This window comes from Nannobrachium achirus (genome assembly GCF_963921795.1).
Source record: "Nannobrachium achirus genome assembly, chromosome: 3".
Classification (NCBI taxonomy): Eukaryota; Metazoa; Chordata; class Actinopteri; order Myctophiformes; family Myctophidae; genus Nannobrachium; species Nannobrachium achirus.
In genome coordinates, this window is record NC_137812.1 from 64,440,792 (window position 1) to 64,459,090 (window position 18,299).

General features: G+C 42.1%; 1 protein-coding gene across 1 annotated transcript; it reads left to right on the forward strand.

Annotated features, from left to right (window-relative positions):
* The first annotated feature begins 543 nt into the window (after positions 1–543).
* LOC308281088 (transcription factor AP-4-like) lies at positions 544–10,791 on the forward strand. Its single transcript, XM_080721171.1, has 7 exons — positions 544–675; positions 4,006–4,171; positions 4,558–4,656; positions 4,817–4,987; positions 6,012–6,167; positions 7,720–7,893; positions 10,615–10,791. The coding sequence occupies exons 1-7, from the start codon at positions 587–589 to the stop codon at positions 10,768–10,770; spliced, it is 1,011 nt and encodes a 336-aa protein (XP_080577297.1). The 5' UTR covers positions 544–586; the 3' UTR covers positions 10,771–10,791.
* The last annotated feature ends 7,508 nt before the right edge of the window (positions 10,792–18,299 follow it).

Below are 18,299 nucleotides of genomic sequence, written 5' to 3' on the forward strand. Positions count from 1 at the left end.
ATAATTTGCCTAATTGAATGTTTCACGAAAAGACTAAAATACATTTAAAAGGGGAAAAATAGCATGATAATAACAACATTATTATTATTGTTAATATCATTATTATTGAGTTTGATGCCACTCTTCACTTCACGGTCCAGAGCCTGACACAACACACCGTGTTGTTACATTGTTCTTTGTGTGTTGTGTCTGCTCTCTGGCTTTGTGGAAAACAGCCTCTGGGGTCGCGCCTTGATTCCAACCAGCTGTTTCCCGCCTCGAGACAGATCAGCTGCAAACACACACACACGGAGTAGGCGGAGGCACGGAGCCACACACACAGCAGAGGGAAGACCCCATCAGCTGTGGAGCAACACACACAACCCCTTACTTACAACTCACTATCTTTTTGAACTGCGATTTCCCCCACCGAACACGCGGTAATATTGTACGAGTTTTTTTTACTATGTGCCATTGATAGGCGTATAGCCAGGTGATTTTCTTTAGTACACCAAGAAAGAATTAGGAGAAGAAGGGGATCGGGACTCAGGAGGAGGGAAAACAAACAACACGGACTTCTTCAGAAGCTGGCTTCTTTTGAAAAAGCATGGAATACTTCATGATGCCGACCGACAAGATCCCTTCACTTCAGCAGTTCAAGAAATCGGAGAAGGACGTGATCGGAGGGCTCTGCAGGTGTGCTTTGCTCGCCGTGTTTTGGTTGTTTTTGTGTGTGTTTTTAAAAAAAAAAGTATGTGTCACGCAGCTCCACGCGTGGCCCGGCCCGGTGGTCCCAGACAGTAGTGATCATCGTGGTGCGTGGTGGTGTGGTTGGGTTTGGAGGTATAGTAGCATCTCCGGCTAGCCGTGATGTTAGCTCCATGTCTCACACTAGTGGAGAACATGGTTGTTAGTATAGCAGCAGCAGCATGCTCCGCATGCCAGCTAAAAGCTTAGCTGCCCCTGCACGCTGGCTGATCGGTGCTACGATGTTTTAATAAAACAACCTCCCCGATCTGAAAACAGTCACGTCGGATCGCTCGGCACATGTGTTTTCCGTTTATCGCACTATTAAAATGCGCGATCCTACGCGTCAAAATCGTTGCATTTATGCGCACTTCCAACTCTTCAACATCAACCACGTGGTTGGGTTACTACCGTGCCTTGCTCGCTGCCCACCCGCCGCCCCTGCTGCGTCTCAAATAAAGAGCAAACCCAGATGTTTATCACGGTGTTTTACGGTGAAAATAACTCTCCGTCCACCTCCACGAGTCCCGATCGTCTATGTGTATAAATCCGATCGATCGAGGTTTAGATCACCGCGCACGGCGGCGTGCCGTGTTTTTGCGAGCACACGCTAGCTTTAGCCACGCGGGGCTAACTCGTGCGCCCCGCAGCCATGCTTCTTGTTGTGTCGTGTGGCGTAATTAGCATTAGCATGTAGCCAGTTAAACATTACGTCCCAACAACGGGGCGCACTGGGTTTTAATTACTGCCGCATCTGGATTTTCCTTTTTTACGGGTCTTTTACGATACGAGTGCGTTCATAAGACCGTATTGCAACGACGCCGCGGTCGTGAACGCGGAGAACTGGCCAGTTTTTGAACACGGTGTTTTACCAGACTGAGCCAGTTAGTTGACGTCGTGCTCTGCTTCTCCTTCAGTCGTTGGGAGAAAGCATTGTTCTCCATGCCAGAGCCAGAGGGCTGGCCTAGCCTGCTGCTGCTGCCTGCCTGCCTGCCTGGTGTCAGCTTCCACTGCTACTGTTGTTACTGACATTCACTGACTCTACCGACGGTTGTTTGTTTTAGTTTAAGTCCAGTGTTTCTCAAACTCTTGACATTTCAATTCAATTTCAATTCAAAGGAGCTTTATTGGCATGAGAAAACATGAGTTTACATTGCCAAAGCAAGTTTCAAAGCACAATAAAAACAGTTGAAAATGGGGAACATAATACAGCTGTGTAAACAGAGCTACATTTTAAGGTCTCCCCTTAACTCTTGACAGTGTACAAACGGAACCAATACTGGTTCATTTGGTTCCATTTGTACACTGTCAGAGTTACAGACTTGTTTGGGTCAAATGAGACCCCCCCCCAAAGGAACCCACACAGTCCCTTGAATCCACTTTGAGGACCACTGATTTTGTCACATTCACTGACTGTGACTGCACTGGTTTAGTCTCGATTCAGTTCAAAAGAGCTTTATTGGCATGAGAAAACATTGCCAAAGCAAGTGTCAAAATTTAATAAAACCAGTTGAAAATGGGGAACGTAATACAGTTGGAGGGGGTACAGCATTGTGTAAACAGAGCTATATCACATTGTGTCGTTATAAACATGTTATATATCCAGGGTATAAAGCTTTTTGGAACAAATAGCAACATTTCTTTTTTTCTCGCAATATGATTTTAAATGGTATACAAAAAAAAGCCTCAGAATTCAAATGTGTTTAAAGGTAGCAGCTCTGTTTATACTGTATGTGCAGTAGATGTCACTCAATGGTACAGTATTTAGTATTTTATCGCAACAGTTCACAAATATTGCTGCTGTGTTCGCACATTGTATTTCTCCCAGAAGGTATGGGATTTTCTTTTTGTCGTTGGTCATGTTTTCAAACTCACTTTCTCACTATCTCACTGATCTTTATTGCTGGCAGCTACGTTTCCTCACTGTAGTATTTTTAGTTACATTCGTTGACTGTAGTTAGTACTGTTGATATTTACGGTTACATTATCTCATGGACTGTAGTGCTATTTACGTTCCCTGACAGTAGTACTATTTGTTGTTGAATGATCTCACTGACTAGTGTTTGTTTTGATCCAATACTGTGTCAACAGTTTGCAAAAGGTACAGATTTATGATTATGCAATAATGCTAAAAGGATAACACAAAAAGCCCAGAGGGTTGGTAGTTAGTTACACTGACTGGTTGAAGAGTGTTGACATGACCAGACTGGTGTATGTATGTGCAGACATTTGAAAGTTCATGTAAGGATAAAGGTTGAACGTTGTATTATGAATATTCCACTTGGGATTTCAGGACCAGCTTTAAAGATGGTTGATACTCTTCAGTCAGATGCAGATGATGTGTTAAGCTCAGAAATGGTGTTTAATTAAAAAACATATCACTAATAAAGGGTCCTGATCTATTCTACACAATCCTTTTTGTAAACATTCTTGATTTGGTTCTACTGTAACTCAAATGCCTATTCTATGTTTTACTTTTGGGTTTATGCCACAAAATGACCTACTCTATATGAAGTAGATAATGGGAAAGGCCCCACATGCCCTTTCCTTTTTACCATGTTATGGCCAGGCCACATCTCAGTTTGCTATATATTCTGGAGGGGCACTGAGTTCATGCAAACTCACAAGACCTTCAAGTGATTAGACTGAGGAATGTTGAAGGTCAGTACTAAACCATGCTAAATTTCCAGGTTAAAGGTTACCTTGTTTAAAAGGACACTAAAGTTCTATTTTTACTATGGCTGTAGCAGCATATGTTGCAATGGATGCTGGATGGGTAAAATACCTTCTAGTTAGTATCCCTGGCTTCCTTACAACAATTAGTTCAATGCCTGGCCAGCTTATGGAAATTAACTTTAATCAAAGATTGTTGTTCCAAGGTATGTGAGGGATTGTTGTGACAATGTATATGAGGGAGTATGCAGCTCATGTATGATGAGTGTTTTACAGGACTCCTGTGGTTAAAATTTCAAAAATAATTATTGTCCCACTGTTCTTTGGGTCATAAACCTTCTGCGTTGTTCTTCTTGATGATGAATGGTTGTCTCACTATAGGCTAGACAGAGCCACACGTTTTCTAGAGACCTTTTGGTGTTCTGTTATTCTATTTATCGGCTGTAGCGGAACGTAACATTTTTATAAGCAAAGTATGTGACCTCACTAAAAAGGCAACTTAAAAATTATCCCCCAATATAATGAAATGGCATGAGAGAAAAGGTTCTTGGAACCTTTTCCCAGGCCCACATATGATGACCACCTCATGTCTCCCCTCTCCTTCAGCCTGGCCAATATCCCGCTCAGCCCGGAGACGGCCCAAGATCAGGAGAGGCGTATTCGCCGTGAGATCGCCAACAGCAACGAGCGGAGACGCATGCAGAGCATCAACGCAGGTTTCCAGTCGCTCAAAACACTCCTTCCCCACACAGATGGAGAAAAACTTAGCAAGGTGAGACACATGCACACATATTTTACATTTGATCTGTTTTTGTCTAGGTGTAGGCATCGTCAGTTTCCTAAAACTACTTAAACCCTAGCATCCCTATGCTGGGTCAAACATCCAGCGACACTAGCAGATCTACAAGCTTGTAAAGCATTGTGAGCTTGTAGTTGGGCTACCTTCGGTGAGGATGTTTATTGTAAACATCCTTTGCTCTGCAATTTAGAGCAAAAAGCCCAAAACAAGAGGGGGCCTAATGGAGCCCTTGGCTATACTGTCAACCAATATGGTGGTCAGTGTCTGTCTTGAGACAACTATCACCAATTCTGTTCCATGTATTTGGTAATTAGTTTTGTGCCTAACTTGCTTCTCAACTCTGGATTATTTCCTGCCAGGCGGCCATCTTGCAGCAGACATCAGACTACATTTTCACCTTAGAACAGGAGAAAACACAGCTCCTGCAGCAGAACAATCAACTCAAACGCTTCATCCAGGTAATGGAGTGTTCTTATCTCTTGGCAATATATGTCCAGTTCAGATCGACCAGAGTTTAAAACTATGTAGTTAGACACGCTTGTCTTGTCTTAAGTGATCAAACTGGTGTCAGTGTAGACATTCATCCTGATACAACTCACCCTAACGTTGGTCCTGTAGGAATTCAGTGGCTCATCGCCTAAAAGGAGGCGAGCGGAGGAGAAGGATGAAGGGATCGGCTCTCCGGATGCGCTGGAGGAGGAGAAGGGAGAGGAGCTTAGGAGGGAGATGCTCGAGCTCCGACAGCAACTCGACAAGGAGCGCTCGGCGCGCATGCTGCTGGAGGAACAGGTGAGCAGGATGGAGAAGAGGTGGTACTTGAGAAAGACAGATGTATTTGTAGATATCGCATTGGCCACTGCCAGTCATTGGAGTGATTCATTAATGTGGTTGATTAAAATCATTGCAACTTGAGTTGTCAAGCAGTTTGTTTTTGTTGTTGCAAATGCCAGACATGTAATTATATTTGATACTTGGTTAAGTTAAAAATGTGGGTTTTCACAACATGAAATCTTACCTAATGAAAATAACAGTAATGGTTGTAAAAAATCATATTCATTTCAGTGGCCAATGCACCGTCTTTGTATTGTATGTCTATGCAAACCGGATTAAACTGGGGGAAGAGAAGACTGATACGCTCAGAATGGGAAAACCATCTTTTAAAAAAAAAAAAAAAAAAAAGAATGAGGAAACTTTGAATGCTAACCTTAGCGACACAAACTAGTGAATGAAGCTGTCTGCAAAACTGGCAAATCAATGCACTTTGCATATCATAAAGTAAATCCTCCAATCATAGACGTGTATCTGATGTTGTGAATCTCACTGTTTCATGTGGCGATAGAGAGTTTATAATATATATGTGAACAAGCAGCTTGGGAAAAAAGGTTTAGATTTTCCTACAATGTCCTGTGGGTAAATCTTAACACTCCATGATGTTTAGAGTTCACCATTATTCTTATATATGAAACATATAAGATAATGTGTACATCATTCACAACTTTAGATGACTCTCTAGTGATGGTTGTGTCTTGTTAGTCCGATCTTGGCCGCCTAGCTGGTATTACCAAGATAATGCCCGAGTGAACTGTCTTGAGTCTGTGGAGAAATGGGTTGTAATCAAAAAGGTGATGCACCCAAGCACAAAGTTAACAAGACACATTACAGATTGGAGAGTAAAAAATGTCTGCTTTTAATGTGACTAAAGCGGTCATTCTGAGACAATTCTGGTCACTAGAGACAAACACCGTTGTAAGCACATCCTCAAGTCAGTTGTCTTTTTGTGTGCGTGTGTGCATTTGCATACACGTTCCTCCAGGTGCGTTCTTTGGACAACCACCTGCATCCGGAGCGCCTGAAGGTCATCACCAAACAGGTGCAGGAGGAACAAGCCCACCTCCAGAACCAGACCCTATTGAGACTGCAGCAGATCCACGACCAGCAGGCCAACGACAGGAACACACACAGTCCACAGGTAAGAACACACATACACAGATTAGACACACACACACACACACACACACACACGCAAGACTGAACTGTAGACGCACGCCCACTCACAACAATACATAGGGCCTAGGTTAAGCCTGTGTTTCTCAAACCTTCAATTTCAAGGTCTCCCCTTAACTCTGACAGTGTACAAATGGAACCAAATGAACCCGTCAGGGTTCATTTGGTTTCATTTGTACACTGTCAGAGTTACAGACTTGTATTGGTCAATTTAGACCCTCCTAAAGGAACCAATAGAGTCCCTGGAATCCACTTTGAGAACCAATGGGTTAAGCAATTCCTTTAGAGCTGGTGCAATGACGGGGTAACCACAGCATGTCTTACTGCTACACACCACATGAATCCTAAACAAACAAAATTGTTACATTTTCTAACACAGTAAATGTTAAATTAAATTAAATATAGCACATGCACTCTACATACAATACCTTCCTCAACAAACCATAGTGTATTGCAGCCAATGTCCACACTAGGCATCAGTTAACATCAATTAAGCAATTCTTCCTCCTCCTTGAGGAGAAAAGTTTAAATTCATGCCACCAGAAAACGTTCCTACGGCTTTCAGGACACATCATCACAGGTCACATGATGACCGCTTTCTATTGAAACAACACACTACTAGGAGGTGTTAAAAAGCTGTTAAAATAAGCTTAAAAAAATACTCGCCTGGCATCTACGTATAAGATGTCATAACTAGTTTTCTGTCTTGATCTTTTCTTGACAGCAGAAGGACGGCCTCATCGACATGTCTGAGGTACGTCTTGCGTGATCTGTGATCGTGATTTGTATCCACAAACCTTTTCACTGTGCTGTTAAATTGTGTTTGCCACATAATGAGAACGGTACATACTAGTACACGTAGATTAATTAAGACCAGACATGCATGAACACTGTCTCCCATTTGAAAAACGGTAGATACAGTATTTCTTTATTACATTTTGAATCGCCTATTTGGAAATATTTAAAAAGTGTTATTGTTTTTCAATTGATATCGTTGACTGGAGCAATAGTCAAAAATTGGCTTGGGCACACTTTTCTTGTCCCAAGAATCCATGGGCACACCAACATAATACGGGGGGTGTAAATATCGTCACTGTCCGGAAGAAATCTTGTATTTCCAAGTTCAAAATGTGTACGTTTCTTTGCAAAGTAAAGCCCTGCTTCATCATACAAGGCTGTTGCACAACAGTAGGGAAAACAGCAGATCTACAAGCACACAACGCCTCGCACCGCGAGGCGTTGTGTGCTAAATCATTTTTAAAATGATAAATACAATACTGGCTTTCAGGCAGTTTCAAGGGGCACACTTGAGACCCTTCTCAGGGGCACACCAAAGGTCCCCAGGCACAGTGGTTGAGAAACACTGGGGTAGAAAGATCCCTTTGGTCCCGTGGGAGAAATCCGTTATCATGGCAGTATTGAAGCACAGTCCAGATACCGAAAAAGTTTCCGCACACAAAATCAGACCAGAGCATATGAACGAGACTTAATAAAAACACGTACATTTTCTGTTTCAGATTCTGGCCGTCACTGTCGGTGTCCCCGCCCCCACAAACCATCCCACAGTTATTGTCCCCGCTCCCACGCTAAACCAGCAACCCCATCATCACGTCACCGTGGTTACCATGAGCCCTGCCAGCAACACCAGCACTGTGTCGACATCCCGACAAAACCTGGATACCATCGTACAGGTACATTTCCATGTGCTTAGAATTGTCTGTAGAAATGCACGTCTTTGGTCATTAATGATTCAAATCTTAACATTCAGCAGAGAGTTTTTTTGAGTTTTGGCCGTATATGTCCCTGTTCCAAACAGTTTCCCGAGTTGGCTGTCGTTGGGAAAAAAAAAAAAAAAAAAAAAAACGTCCAAAGACTTCCTACATCCGGTTTCGGCATGATCGCGAAATGCATGTTTGACTCCCAGAACAGATTTCCAAGCGATCTTTTTTGTTTGAAAGCTGTGAATGGCATGCACACGTGTGGCGCATGATCTGTGCATTATCCATGCACATTAAAAGGTAAAATTATGTCAATTGAAGACATTAGTCGCTTTTTAACCCTGGCAGCAACCAGGTTAAAATCGAGTTTACATCACAATATGAAGACATAAATCTACTGGCTTCATATTTATAAAAATAAATGTTTGTTTCAGCTACTTTTATCTACAGCTACACTAAGCACTATCTTTATAATGGTGATGGCACAGTGCAAACACTAGCTTACCGCTAGCAAGCTATAATGAATCTAGGGGTTAAGAGTAGGATTACTTAGGATTATTTAGTTTAGGCGTTTTTTAAATCTAGTTTTATCTAGTTCACAGCCAAATCGCCTTCCATCGCCATTTTGAGGAGGGTGAGGCAGCCAGATCGCCAAACGTCGCCTTGGGGATCATTTTCTGATCATTTTGGTATTTTTTTGACATTTTTTGAGCTATAAATGACCTTTCTAGCTTAATTTTAGTCTAAAGTTACATATTCGAAGGAAGTGACATCATCGATGACGTAACCCGGAAGTCGTTCGGCCATAACATAGAATGGGCCTTTTTACAGCATTGAATGTTGACGTTTTTCTTATCAAACTTTACCATTTTTAGACCGATTTTCATTCGGAAAAAAATGGCTGGACTGACAGATTGGTCACTCAAGAGCAAAAACGAGTGTAAATGGCGTGCGCACGACGTTCGGATCGTGTTTTATAGCTCCCGTTCGGCGGACCGGGAGACATAATGGCCGCCAATGGGCGCCGCCATTATGGGTCTACTGCTGTCCACTCGCTAGTCCAGACTCTAGGAGATTATCGTTGGGCACACTCTAGTGGATAGTACTAGTACTACATTCTACAACAATATGATCCCTGTTGGGTTAGATTAAAGCTAACTTGGAAATTAATAAAATTCCTGGCAGTATAGGCGCACAAGCCTATTGTAAATGGCTGGGAGAGAGTTATGACAAACAAAGTATGTTTAAATAATGAAATTGTTCAAGGATATCTCCATCTGGTTTGCATAGACATAAAATACAAAGACAGCGCATTGGCCACTGGATGGTACTTTAATGTTCTATTGGCAGGGGAAACCTGCCTAACTGAAATAAATATGATCTTTTCAACCATTACTGTAATTTCTGCCCAAATCTCACATAACCACATTTGTATAACTTTAACTTTAATAACGTTGCAATGCTCATGGGCTCGTTAGGCTGTTGGCTGGTTCCCCACAAGTACCCAAATGGTTCCCCACAAGTACCCAAATGGTTCCCCACAAGTACCCAAATGGTTCCCCACAAGTACCCACATGACCTGTGTGGCTCTGTTGGGCAGGTCAGTTTCTGTCAGGGACGTGCCGAGAATGTTAGAGAGGCAGGGGCTGAAATGTCTAAAAGGGCCTTTTGGTGAAAATATCGAAAATAGCAGACATCCAAGCTCACAACGCGTCGCAGCGCGACGCGTTGTGAGCTTGGAGGTCGGCTATTTTCGGTAATTGATATCACACTAAACTAAGCATAATCAAGTGAATACTGGAGATGTGGCATAACGGCATGGATTTCTACACAGAGAGGGTAATTCTTTCAACATAAGATGCTGCATTCAAGTTCAGGAGAGTTTGGACCAGGCAATTCTCTTGAACTAGCCCTTACCCGTTCAAAGATATGAGCTCCAAAATGATGTGCAGTGTGTGGGTTATGGGATGTGCACTGTGCACACAGTATATGAGGGATGGAAAGTAACTTTAACTGGTGCTTGCATGATAATATGTAGGAGCATCAATATAAGAAATACCCGTTTAGTTTAATGGCTACAGAGATACTGTCCCCCCGCACGCACGCACGCACACACACACACACACACACACACACACACACACACACACACACACACACACACACACACACACACACACAGAGCTGGTAAAAGATGTTGCCTCATGCTAGATGCAGAATAGATATGCCTCATGCTAGATGCAGAATAGATAGTAGATACACCATAAAAATGCTAATATACAGCATATGATTTGTGAAAGTGACAAACGGGCTTCACAGTTATGTCAGGTGTGTTCATATGCTAATGGTGATGCGATTTCAGATCAATTGCTCCAGCCACTGAGGAGAAACGCTGTTTCAGACAGACAGACAGACAGACAGACAGACACTCACTCAGACATTCGGAAAATTATATGTTTGATGCTGCCTTCAGGTATGGCATGGAAAGAGGGCATTTGGATTTCTTTCACCATAGGACTGCATTTATGGTTCTGGAGAGGGCACTTTTTACAGACGGATAAAAGGGCAGAGGCTCAAGCCCCCTTTGATGTCTATGTGTGCACGTGCCTGGTTTCTGTGGTTTCTGGCAACAGGTCAAAGTGTTTCTTTTGAAAAGTGTTTTTTTTCCCTTTCTTTTCTGCCCTGTCCGTACAGGCCATCCAGCACATTGAGCGCAATCAGGAGAGGAGGGCTAGCGCCGAGGAGGAGCAGAGACGCGCGGTCATTGTAAGCCCCTCCCACATGGCCATGGATACGGCTTGCTCAGACACTGACACTGACACGGAGGGAGAGGACTGCTCCATGAACTGATCCCTCCTCTGAACACACACACACACACACACACACCCAGCAGAGCAGAGAGAAAAGGTGACAAAGACTTTTGTTCCATCACATCCAACTTTTAAGCTGTCAAATAATGGAGCGCGTGCACGGTGCGCGTGCGTGCATGCGCGCGCGCGCACACACACACACACACACACACACACACACACACACACACACACACACAGCCCAGACTGTACCAATACCTACCCACTGTAAAGAGTAATTACTTTCAAGAGCTTGACGGTTTATTATACATTTTTTTGTTTGTTTTAAGAAACAAATGTCTTTGGCATTATCCAAAGTACCCAAATCCAGTGGTTAAGCTCTCAGTCAAGGATGTACTGTAAAAGCTAATAAACATAGGATAAACATTTTTAGAGGCTGCATTTCTGACGTCTCCCTACGAGTCCACAGCCCATAAGATTGCTTTGTTCTGTCGCATGATTGTGTGCACATTGGAATTATGGTCCTTGCTGTTCAGGGCAGACGAGAAAACTTGAAAGTCTTGGCATGTAAAAGCTATCGGCCGTCCTTAACGTTTTATTTTTTATGTTTTTTTTTGTTGCTTCAAACAATCACGGCTCCCTCGCGTCCATACTGACAGTATTATGTGTTCAATGAATTGCTAAAACATCAACACGTGCTGGAGAGTTGAATGTAACAACACAACAAGCGAGCAGCTCCTCACTCTTGTATTCAGAAAAGGGACAAGGGGTTGTACTTATTTCGTATCTTTTTTTTATACGCGCTACCTTTTAGTATCACCGGTCAGCGAACCTGACTAAAGCTCATTAGTGTAAATGTAACTTGGGGGACAAACCCGAGAATAATTTGAATTGGTGAATAATGAATGTTTTGGGGGGGGGGGTGGGGCAAGGTTCTGTTTTCAAGTTTGGAATTGGCCCTTAATGCAGTGGTTCTCAAAGTGGATTCCATGGACTCTGTGAATCCTTTATGGGGGTCTAAATTGACCCATACAAGTCTGTAACTCTGACAGCAGACAAATGGAACCAAATGGACCCTAACGGGTCCATTTGGTTCCATTTGTATGCTGTCAGAGTTAAGGGGAAACCTTGAAATTTGAAAGTTTGAGAAACACTGCCTTAATGAATAAGCTGTTTACAGTTTACATGGAAAGCAATGGATCCCTCTCTATTTTTAAAGTTGCTTGTTTAAATTGTGGTGAGGTGATCATTGAATTGTTTCGTTCACACAAGAGATGACTGAGGCCTTGTAAGAATGAATGGGTCTTGGTCGTTCTGCATATAGTCGAGCATGGCTTCATGGTCCTATTCTACGCTTATCTCATTGGCTGGACGATAATCGTTATTATCGTTTATCGTGATAAAAAACATTCACGATAATCGTATCGTGGAATTCATCGTGAAATTGTCCTCCCGAACCCTATTTGCCGAGCTGCATATCCAGTACCATTTAAATCTCTTTAATTGGTAAAACGGACCTGGAAATAACGTACTTGATAAAGTCTTTTTTTTTTTCTCTCTCTCGACCACATCTCTTTGCCAAAAAATAGCAGATCTACAAGCTCACAACGCGTCGCGTTGTTCCACCCCAGGATAATGGATGTTGGGGATATTTTGATTATCGCGATAATATTGTTAATCGCAATTCTTTCGGTCACAATGAATGACATTTTCATATATTCCATCCCTACTGGAGACACAGATTGCGTGTGGTCGAATTTGAGCGGTATAATCCACCTGGGCTGCACAGTTAACCCATTCAGAACGGGTACACATTATTGTGTATCATTATTTTATGCTTTAACTATTGAAAAATAGCAGATGTACAAGCTCACAGCGCGGCACCGAGTGCCGCGCTGCGAGCTTGTAGATCTGCTATTTTTGAAAAATCGTGTAAATTAGAATTTTTACCCGATTCTATAAGTGTCTTTTGAATCCTTCGAAGGTTTTTTAGAAAAACCTATGTTTCTATGTCAGCAATCTGGCCAGCCATCGTCAAAGAAAAGGTCCTTGTCACTTAACTGGAGCTCAGTTAGTTTGTTCTTGAGAGACTACTATGTCAGTGGTTCTCAAACCTTTTCATGTGAAGGACCCCCAAAACGATATGTATTTGGCCACAGACCCGCATCTCAAAATATTTAGTTCCAGGGACCCCCCAGAAGCAAAATTTGAGTTAGAAACGTTCGCTTTGAAAATACATATATTCAAAGATTTGCACACATTTTCACGACTTTTTCAAAAATAGCAGATCTACAAGCTCGCAGCGCGGCACTCGGTGCCGCGCTGTGAGCTTGTATATCTGCTATTTTTCACTGGTTAAAGCACTCAATAATTCTAGGCCTGAATGGGATTTAATCGTATGATTTTATGCTTGGCCAGTTGAAACATGGCAATTCAGACATCTATTTGTTCAGCTGTTGGCACCTTGCCCTTATCTCCTCACTCTTAACACACAGAACCAGAAGATTGTACAACTAACCTCCATTCAGCAGGGGCAATAAACTCTTTAGAGGCCATTACATACCATAATATGGTATGTAAGAGCTTATGACACCAATATTCACAATGAGAAACAAAGACATACAGGAAAATATAAAAACAACCTTTTACACAATATTTAATTACATGTTCTGGGTTATCACTTGAGCCTTAATTGTGCAGCCCTGTAACTCCACTGTGATTGGTAGAAAATACTCACGGAAGTATGTTTTTGTCTCCACCAGCCGAAGGCTGAGGGAGAGTATGTTTTCCCCTCCGTCCGTCCGTCCGTGCGTCCGTACGTGCGTCCGTGCGTCCTCGCAGTTTGTGAGCAGCTAATCTCCGGCGCTGTTGGCCCGATCGCTGCCAAACTGAGCACACACACTCCCTGGATGCTAATTCAGAACCTCTGCCCCACATTTTTTAAATCAGCCTCATGGTGGCGCTATAACAGGCCGATTTGTGTGGCCTGGTGGAGACCTGTGCTCGGAAGAGCACTGCTTCTAGTTTGTTGTGTAGTCATTTTGAATCTTTTGCATTTGAATGTTATGCGATACGGCATACATTAATACCCAACTTCTATTGTCATTACACACAGCAACACTTACGCGTACCGGTTGGACATTATATCCATATTAGCATTTAAGCCCTCTTTTATACAGTCAAAAGAAATAAAATAATAGCTCATCTACAAAGCTCACAACATGTGTACTTTTGGATTTGCTATTTAATAAATTGTCTCAATATCATGTCGGACAACCCTTTAATCCAACAAGAATCACCTGGGCCCAAGAGTTATAATCCCCATCCCAGTGGAGTAGATTTGGATTTGGGGATCGCCTGCCTTTAGAACGTAACTAAACATCTTCTCAGTGCTACTAGCTATGAAAGTTTACCCCCCCCCCCCCCCCCCCCACGCACACACGCACACACCAACATCTCTTTGTCGAAATTGGCAATCCATAACCTCTACAACACGTTGATTTAAGGACAAAAATAACAAAACCGAAAGAGGGATAAAACTGTTTTGCCCCTGACAATAATACACAAATATACCGTACATCCTTGCCCGGTCCAAAGCTGAATGAAATGCAAATGCATGCAGCAACAAAACACATCAATAAAATATTATTTTAACTGCGTTCATGGAACATTTGGGGAGAGAGGAATCCTGAGCTTGTAGATCTGCTATTTCCGTTGAATGTCCCCCCCCCCCCCCCCCCCCCCGCCCAGAATAGGGATGCTAGGGTTCAAGTGGTTACATTTCGGTGACTATGCACTGGAGTCGGTCGTGTATATGCAATTCTTGGTCCATATATATATTTGATTAATCAAAGTGGTCAAATTAAGAAGTTCTTTGTACATTGTACATCCATGTACTGTAAATAACTTTGACATGCTTACAACAAAGAATGTAGTTTCTACTTTAAGGTCGCTGTTTGTGAACTTGATGCTCCTCTGCTTAGCTGGTCGATTAAGCTTCAACAATTCATTACATGGCTTCCTCGATCCCATATCATTAGGGTTTGAAACATCTCAAAGTATGGGGAAACGTACGTACGTCATTTTACCAATCGTTGAAACGGTCTGGAATCGCACAAATTGTTGTTGAAATTGTCCAGAAAGTGTTTTTGTCCTGATGAGACACATGACGGGCATGATTCACAGCAGTGATTCTCAAAGTGGATTTCAGGGACTCTCTAGGTTCCTTTTATGGGGTGTTTAACCCATTTAGAACGGGTACACATTTTGTGTATCAGTATTTTATGCTTTAACCAGTGAAAAATAGCAGATATACAAGCTCACAGCGCGGCACCGAGTGCCGCGCTGCGAGCTTGTAGATCTGCTATTTTTGAAAAATTGTGAAAATTTGAATTTTGACCCGATTCTGATAAGTGTCTTTTGAATCCTTCTAAGATTTTTGGGGAAAAAAAACTATGTTTCTATGTCAGCAATCTGGCCAGCCATCGTCAAAGAAAAGGTCCTTTTCACTTAACTGGAGCTCAGTTAGTCTGTTCTTGAGAGACTGCTATGTCAGTGGTTCTCAAACCTTTTTCATGTGAAGGACCCCCAAAATGATATTTATTTGGCCACGGACCCCCATTTCAAAATATCTAGTTCCAGGGAGGGACCACCCAGAAGCAAAATTTGAGTTACAAACGTTCACTTTGAAAATACATATATTCAAAGATTTGCGCACATTTTCACAACTTTTTCAAAAATAGCAGATCTACAAGCTCGCAGCGCGGCACTCGGTGCCGCGCTGTGAGCTTGTATATCTGCTATTTTTCACTGGTTAAAGCATTCAATAATTCTAGGCCTAAATGGGTTAAATTGACCCATACAAGTGTGTAACTTTGACAGGTGTACAAATGGAACCAAATGGACCCGTTTGTCAAAGTTAAGGGGAGACCTTCAAAGTTTGAGAGCCACTGATCTGTCTGTCGTCATGCCGGGGAATCTGTTGTGAAGAATCGTCTTCAGCAGTAATCCCGACGTCTGTTGACAGTCACGTTCCCTGGTTGCAATTAGCGTAATCATATTCACCAATCAACGAAATCCGCAAATCAGTCCAGGAAATGCAGCCTGGCTTTTAATATGTGATGTCATAATGCCGTTGAGGAAAGAAAAAGACGGGTCGCATCCAAACGGAACTGTGGAATTATTCGTTTTTAACCGTGGCGTCTGTGTTTTGGGCATGTCGTCATATCATAAATGCTAACGTACTCAAAAAATAGCACATCTATAAGCTCACAACGCGTCGCAGCGTGAGCTTGCAGATCGTCTGTTTTCAAAAGTGTAAACTAGGGCTCAAGTGGTCAATTCTAAACATGTCCCAAACAGTTGTCCATACATTCGTAATGGAATGCCTTGCTAATGCAAAAACAAAGGTGTTTGTCTGACTGAAACAGGTGTCATGCACTGAACCAGAAATGGCCCCCTCCCCCTCCCTCTGCCAGCTTGCCAAGTTTGTCCCCTCCACGTTGTTACTTAATGTTTTTGGGAACCGGACTGGAATCTCTCCTCGGAGCGAATTCTGTCTCGCTCTGTTTGATGTGTTCAATGACTTGATGCTGTAAAACATTCCATTTTTGGACTCTTTGTATCTGTCTTTTGTCTCATCCTTTGTTCAGTTGCCAGTCTCACCACGGATGGCTTTGGCTATGTTCTTGAGAAATGTGTGCTTTTGTTTGATGGGTAATTATTATTCTTTTTTTGCCATGACTGACTCATTCTACAGGAAATGGTTTCGTCCTGATAGAAAATTCTTCACTCTGTAATGGTGACATTCAAATTAAGTGAATGATATTTCCCGGTGGGGAAAATCTGTTAATGTCTTTTTTTTTTGTTTGTTTGTTTCTTTCTTTTCTTTTTTCTTTTCTTTTCTTTTTTTATTTTCCCATCAAGGTTTGTATGTTTTTACTGACTGATATTAAGCCCAGACTTGTGTTATTATAGTAGATCTATATTGGACAGATGTTTTTTGTGTGTTAACCTTTGAGGCTGAGGCTTGATACTGGTCAGATAAACACGCGTCTCTTAAACGTGTACATTATAATGCAGCACTGCTGTCTTTTGGTGACATTTGATTATACGAAGCACTTGCTGTTCTTTATCCCCCAAATGAAACAGATTTTTACATTTTTTAAAAAGAAAGCTCTTTGTGTATGAATACTTGTTATTTTTCTGTCGCTTTTCCTCTGTCTTCATTTATCTTTCCTGCTGTCATCCCCATTTGCCATTTTTGACGATGACATCTTTATTTTTTATTTGTTTGTCTGTCCAGGTTGTTGAGAAGCTGTTATATTTTGTTTATAAAAACTTGGGTGAACAGGCCTTTGTAAACACGGAAAAAAAAACAATAAAATTTGTACGTTGTTTTTTATAACTTGTTTCTTGCTGTTGCATTGAGTTTACATCCACTCTTAATGGTGACCCTTTTTGTCCACCGGGTGGCAGTGTTTAGAGGAAGGCTTTTAAGCCTGATTTATACTTAGCTGCACACCTGTGTCAACGTGCCAAAAATGGCTGATCTGCAAGCTCAACAAGTCATTGCTCCACGATGCGTTGTGAGCTTGCAAATCGGCTATTTTTGGTGCGCCTCATCGACACAAGCAACAAAGTATAAATCATGCATTAGTGTTCAATCTACAAAGAGGAATTTCTCTGTCGTTTCAGGTTCGTGTTTCAGATTTATGATGATCCCTGGTGACAGTTAAAATACCTCCTTTCAATCTTATACTACAGGTTTAGGAGGTGGTGACAGCTCATTTAAACCATGTCGTAAAATATTCTATACATTGTGGAATTGAGATGGGCTACATAACAGTTGTAGCCTCTACACAACAAAGTTGAAGAGAATAACCTGACTACACTTAACCTGAATAATGTACCGTATATCTATTTTCTACCAGTTTACAGTGACAGCCTCTGTTAATTTAATCATTTGTCCTTTTGGGTATATTTGTACACTAAGTTGATTCTGCAATTGAAGCAATTCACATTAAGTTAGTCCTACCCGGGATTAAAGTAAGCAATTTACCCCGAGTGAGAGGACATTATGCTCTCATAATGTCCGCAGTGAGGGTGTTATCGGACGAGGCGCAGCCGAGTCCGATAACACCCTCACTCAGGACATTATGAGAGCATAATGTCCGACCCCGAGTGGTAAATAGCTTTTCTACCACTTTTTCCCGTATACATGAAAGAAAACACATAGTTGTAACTTGCAAGGATCTTAAGTTACAATCATTATTGCCTATAAAACTTCCGCGAGACAGCAGATAGTTCCACAAACAACATCTTCTACTCACCAACAGATGGCGCCAACTCCATACTAATCCATGCGTCTAGCTTACAGCTAAGCTAACGTCAGTTAGAAGTACCGTTCCGGCCGTAAATAGAGGCTGTTCGCTTCCAGAAAGGCATAGGTTCAGAGAAAAGGGGCTTTAAAGTTGGCGGATTGCATTGGATCCAAATAAATCGGCGACTATAGCATGCACGTTAGTAAACATAGGACCGTTGCCACCGTCATTTGTTGGTTGGGGGAAA

Bases quoted from the DNA above. Each gene is read 5' to 3' on its own strand.
- LOC308281088 (XM_080721171.1), top strand. From the start codon at position 587: ATGGAATACTTCATGATGCCGACCGACAAGATCCCTTCACTTCAGCAG. The intron at 676-4,005 runs GTGTGCTTTGCT...CCTCTCCTTCAG, and splicing joins GTGATCGGAGGGCTCTGCAG to CCTGGCCAATATCCCGCTCA. The intron at 4,172-4,557 runs GTGAGACACATG...ATTTCCTGCCAG, and splicing joins ATGGAGAAAAACTTAGCAAG to GCGGCCATCTTGCAGCAGAC.